The sequence below is a fragment of the Leguminivora glycinivorella genome, chromosome 24 (genome assembly GCF_023078275.1).
Source record: "Leguminivora glycinivorella isolate SPB_JAAS2020 chromosome 24, LegGlyc_1.1, whole genome shotgun sequence".
NCBI lineage: Eukaryota > Metazoa > Arthropoda > Insecta > Lepidoptera > Tortricidae > Leguminivora > Leguminivora glycinivorella.
In genome coordinates, this window is record NC_062994.1 from 2,981,501 (window position 1) to 2,987,500 (window position 6,000).

Below are 6,000 nucleotides of genomic sequence, written 5' to 3' on the forward strand. Positions count from 1 at the left end.
TATCTGTCTATACGGAGTTACATATGTCTTTGGTTAAAATTAACGCAATTTTTGACACAGACAGCTCGCATATCTCATTCATCATCCTCCTTGCGTCTATGTCTATCCCAAGATTTGGCGTACGCACTAGTTTTTTACGAAAGCGACTGCCATCTGGCCTTCCAACTCGAAGGGTAAACAGTTAATACTAGACCTTATTGGAATAAGTCCGGTTTCTTCACGATGTTTTCATTCACCGAAAGGCGACTGGCAAAATATAAAATGTGCCAAATGTGCACATAAATTCCGAAAAACTCATTGGTGCGAGCCGGGGTTCGAACCCGCGACCTCCGGAACGAAAGTCGCACGTACTTTCCGCTAGCAAATCTCGGACACTGATGGCGATCAAATATATGAAAGAGGCGCGTTCCTAGCACATTCTAAGCTCGTGTAGGTTAACGCGTACTATGCTTGTATGAGTGAAATATTATGACAGGTTGACTGTTCGCGTTTTTGTCATGCGGTAACCGAGAGGGGGTGGGCGGTGCTTTCAGCGGGAAGCGAGAGTGGCCATACTGTACGATAGTACTCTTTATTATACTGTGCCGCTAGTCTACCAGCATTGACATCATAAATTCATTCGAATATGCCAGTACACGTTAGGCCGTTTTCACATTATCCGATCCGATATCGGATGTAGGACCGACATCCTACACCCGATAAACGCTTCCGATAGTGAAAACGCATTGTTCCAAATCAATGAAGTATGATTTTGTATCAAAAATATTTTTAAAAAGTTTTATATTTAATAATTATAAGCAATTTCAGATCATTTATTGTAAAGTTAAAATAACGAGCATAAAAATACTTAAGAGTGGCAGGTAAAATAAACAATTTAACATTTCACTATATCTACTAAAAGATGAAAAAATTGTATCCGCAATCGGACCGATGAATTACAATCTTTTTTTTTTTTCAACAGAAATTCATCATTAGCAGCTGTTTAATAGACGCCATTTTTGTCACGCATACTACTACAAACGTATACCTACATTATATACGCACACACACAAATATTATCGGCCGACAGCTGGCGGGGGGTCCGGCTTGCCAAAAATGTCGGAAGCGTCCTGCCGATATCGGCAGTTCGTTGGTGCCTCGGACAAAAACTGTTGTAGGAGCGTGCAATCTGCATTAAATCCACGATTTTTACGTTATATGTCGTTTTTTAGTAATAATGATCTATTAAATACATAAATGAAGACCTGAAAGGGCATAAATCTTAGGTACATTTTACATGCTTCTTAGATCCGATATCGGATCAGATAATGTGAAAACGGCCTTACGCGTTAACATTCTTCCTCCTACCCTTATCTTTCGTCATCTCAACACACATCTTTCTTTCTCATGTCCTCTTTCACACAATCCATCCATCGTTGTTTGGGTTTATCCCTCCCTCTCCATCCATCAACATTCATCTCCAACATTCTTTTGCCTATATGACACTCATCTCGGTTACGCGTTAACATATAAACATAAACAGAGGGCGGAATTGCTCATGGCAAAAATCAAACGTCAATAGAGTTGGAATGTTAAATTTTATCGACATTTTCAGCTATCGATAAATTCAGTCTCCTTTTACATTTCTGACTTTAAACCGCTTTGATTAGCTATTCGACCATTTGATTTTGACCTCTTTGATTAGATTAAAAGTAAATTGTATGACATATAATTACAATTACCATTTCTGTCACTAGTCCTTTTGAAACTAATTCACGTTTGAAAAAAATGGTTAATCCAAAACGAAAAACAGACAAAAAATGGATAAAGAAGTATCCTTGTCGTACTTACGTCGAAAACAACTCAACAATATACTGATAATTTCAGTGTAATCGATAGTCGATAGAATTTAACGTTCCAACTCTATTGACGTTTGATTTTTGCCATGAGCAATTCCGCCCTCAGAACATAATATACGACCTCAGTATCATATCGACCGTGACTCCAACCGCACGTGTCTTCACAACAAGTTTTATTTACAAAATAAACATGTTACGAAACAAAAACTACATATATGGACCGACGGATATAGACGTCCCTTCACATTTACATTTAGGGCATTATATGTTGGATAGATTGATGGAATTCGAGAGTGGAAAAATCGTAAGTTTTGCACTTAGATACTAGTTTTTCCTGTTATTATATCATTATCATGACGGAACGGTCGAGTTGAGAACATGTTTAGTTGTTTACAAGCATGCCAAATATCACTGTCGTCACTAGTTATTATAAAACAAAGTCCCCCGCCTGAGTGTAATTATGTGTGTTCGCGATAAACTCAAAAACTAATAAGATTTTCATGCGGTTTTCACCAATTAATAGAGTGATTCTTGAGGTAGGTTTAGGTAGGTATATAATTTGTTAATTAGGGTTCCGTACCAAAAAGGTACCTTATAGCGCCACTATGTCCGTCTATTTGTTTGTTTTTAACTTTGGTTATACGAAACCTTAATAATTGCTACGCAGCAATGCTGCCACAGTGTGAATGTCACAGTGTCCGAATGCAGGTACAGTCACTGGCAATTAACAAAAAAATAAAAGAATCCTGCATACATATTATAGACGATCACACAAAACTCGTATTGTAACTAAATAAAAACTGGCCAAGAGCGTGTCGGGCCACGCTCAGTGTAGGGTTCCGTAGTTTACCCTATTTTTTTCAAAAACTGTTCAATCTATCAAGTCCAAAATAATTTTCTTAGAAAGTCTTTATAAAGTTTTACTTTTCTGATTTTTTCATATTTTTTAAAGATATGGTTCTAAAGTTTTTTACTTTGTGAGCGATTATTTCCGAAAATATCAACAATATCAAAAATGTTTTTCTCCAACCCCTATTCATTTTCAAATACCTATCCAACTATCACACGTAAGGGTTGAAGTAAAAAAAAAATCACTCCCCACTTTTACGTACATACATGGGTACCCTAATAAAACATTCTTTTTCACTTTTCATTTTACTTATTTGTCGGCGTGATTAACAAGTTTTAAAACATACTCGTACCTCTTATTAATATAATTATATTAACATCATCCACCTTGCGTTATCCCGGCATTTGCCACGGCTCATTTGAGCATGAGGTCCGCTTTGACAAGTAATCGCCAGATTTGGCGTATGCACTAGTTTTTACGAAAGCGAATGCCATCAGACCTTCCGACGGCTTAACTAGTCCTTATTGGGATTAGTCCGGTTTCCTCACTATGTTTTCCTTCACCGAAAAGCAACTGGCAAATATTAATATTATAATTATATGTATAAAGTTAAAATTTTGTAAATGTATGCAAATCAATGCGGTCAAAGATCCACGATTGTGTTCACGTTTGTATTAAAAAACTGAAATACGTTACTAAAGTCAACTGAATGGCATTTATAGGTCAAACAAATTAAAAATACAGTGACTAGAAATACAACTTTTTTTGTATTAGTCTTTGAAATAGTACATTACGATACAAGTGCGTAAAAAAGGAAGTTCGAAACGAGTGGCGACAAATTAAAACATGACCGAGGGGAGTGTTTTAAATCGACACGAGTTATGAATTTCCTTTTCGCACGACTTTTTCAGTGCAGATGGCCCTCCGAAGTTTCGACCTGACATATAATGAACCACTTCTCGCACTAGTGCGTAAAAAAACACCATCTGTACGTGAAAAACGTCGTACGATACACGTGCGAAAAAGAAAATTCGTATTCGAACTTCCTTTATTACGCACTTGTATCGAATGTACATGGTGCTTTTTTATCGAAAAACAAAGTGTAGATTTAAAACACCTCCTCTCCGCATTTATATCGTAATGTAGAATAGTTATTTGTTATACAAGAGTGCAAAATTGTATTTTAACGCCGAGTGTGGAATTGAAAAACGAGCAAGCGAAAGGATTCTATAGTTGAACCACGAGCGGTGCGAGTCCTGCACTTGCGAGTTTTTCAACACACGAGAAGTAATAGTACATTGTGCAACAAGGGGAGGAAGTTGAATATTACTAACTAGAGTAAGTTAAATCGCGACGGCTTGCCGGAGCGATTTAAAGACTCGAGTTAGTAATATTCATACTCCCCGAGTTACACACAATGTTTTTCATCACACTCGCAATGTAAAAAATATGTAAATAGAAGTAAAAAAGTTAAGTACGGCACAAGAAATTTCATTATTCCCTTGGGAGAACGATTTTTCTATAACTCACGCTCCACCTGCGTGCAATAGTACATTTAAAGTGCGGGTGTGATGAAAAATACATTTGCACTCGTGTGTAACACGAAACTTTTCCCCTCACTATAGCGAGGAAAGTACAACGCAAAAAACGCGTTTATCACTGCTTCCAGTAGTGTCACAGGTGGTAAAAAAATCTACATCACTAGATTAACCCACTTTTATCAATTTTAAAGCAGAAAATTTGCCTCTTTTCAAGGTCAAATTACTTTATCCACTAGTGGATAAAATGCGTTTTTACCCGCTGGTATTAAAGGACAAAACACGTGTTTCCGAGCTAGTGAGGGGAAAATTATTTTTTCATCACAGCAACTGGTAAAGGCTTACTTTGCTATTCGAGAACAGATAGCAAAATTGCATTTTATCCACAAGAGTGCAAAGTAATATCATACAATTTTTAACTTGACATCTTGAGCTAGCTGGTAGAATTTACCTATAAAATAAATGATGATTTTGAACCTTAAACATTGAATAGATTGATGGATTTGATTTAGTTTGATGTTTTATAGTGAGTATTATGTTCGTGTTGGTGTGGTCATGTGGTGAAAAATTTTGTGTTTCACTCGGCGGCAAAGTTTGTTTAACCTTCGTGCCTTGAAACCCTCGCAACGCTCCGGTTCAATATTGGAATCTTTCGCTTGCTCGGGTATCAATATTGGCACGTGCGGTTAAACAACAACTTTGCCCCCTTGTAAAACAAATAACTATTTATAAGTACCTTTAATACAATCAAAGAGGGTCGAGTATTATCACAGAATATACAATAGTACAAGTACAGAAGGCTCACTCCTCTGATGTTCACAAAATACCGCCATTCTAATTTCTTACCTACATTAACAAACGGACCGCACGCGAGCAGCCGACATTGAATTTTATTGCGTCGCGCGAAGGTCGTCACCACTGAAAGGGCCGCGAACTCGCGGCCACCGACATGTACTTGTAGCGCGGCAATAGAATCGCGGAGTGAGCCGCCCCTGGTATTATAGAGAGTTATATAGGTAGTTTCAACTCAGTTGAGGCCACGCACACTATAACACTGTCATGTAAAGACAACGAGATTTTGAAATTAGTGTTCTTACCGTGTACCGACTGCAGATTCAACAGTGAATTGCAAGAAAGACCAAAAAGTTTCTATTAACTATTTTGTTAAGAATTACGTCTACACCGTGTTTCACTTAACACTAAAAACCTGAAAACCGTTTGTTCAGAATCGAGAGTAGAATCGATTGAGCTATATCTTGATGGGGGTAATATTTTTTGTTTTAATTTGTATTATTAGTTATTGTTTACGTGCCCATTCTACAAATTCGTAATACAACATTGTGCTTATCATATTGCTAGAGGTTGTATACCTTTTTCAGTATTTAGGGGTATTAATACTGGCTGGTTACTTGGACGATTATTTTTTCCGCTACGAGTTTGACGTTGTGCGTCACTTTAATTTTAAAGTTTATCATAAGTCATAACAAATTGAACTCTTACCTAATTACAACCTTGTCATTTTGAATGTTAGGTTTAAATTTGCTTACTGCGTCACCTGTCCAATTTGAAGTTTACTGTGACACAGTTTAACGTGCTTTACAGTGACTATTGGTATTGATAATTGGTGGTATTGGTACATAGCTGTCTATTGGTAAACCTTATGTCGTTGCAGTAACGTACACAATTAATCAGTTTTAAGGTTTACGATGGTAGCTAGCAATTATTTTATTGAGTGTAGAGTTAAAAGTCGAGTAGAGCTGCACAGAAAATGAAA

The 6,000-nt window shown here is 37.0% G+C and overlaps 1 protein-coding gene across 2 annotated transcripts in view; it reads left to right on the forward strand.

Annotated features, from left to right (window-relative positions):
• The first annotated feature begins 1,982 nt into the window (after positions 1-1,982).
• Positions 1,983-6,000, forward strand: part of LOC125238703 (4-coumarate--CoA ligase 1-like) — a 21,220-nt gene continuing 17,202 nt past the window's right edge. For both annotated transcript variants that reach the window (XM_048146105.1, XM_048146106.1), the window contains exon 1: positions 1,983-2,142. In XM_048146105.1, coding sequence (XP_048002062.1) covers positions 2,029-2,142 — 114 coding nt within the window. In that variant the 5' untranslated portion in view covers positions 1,983-2,028. The remainder of the gene's footprint in view (positions 2,143-6,000) is intronic.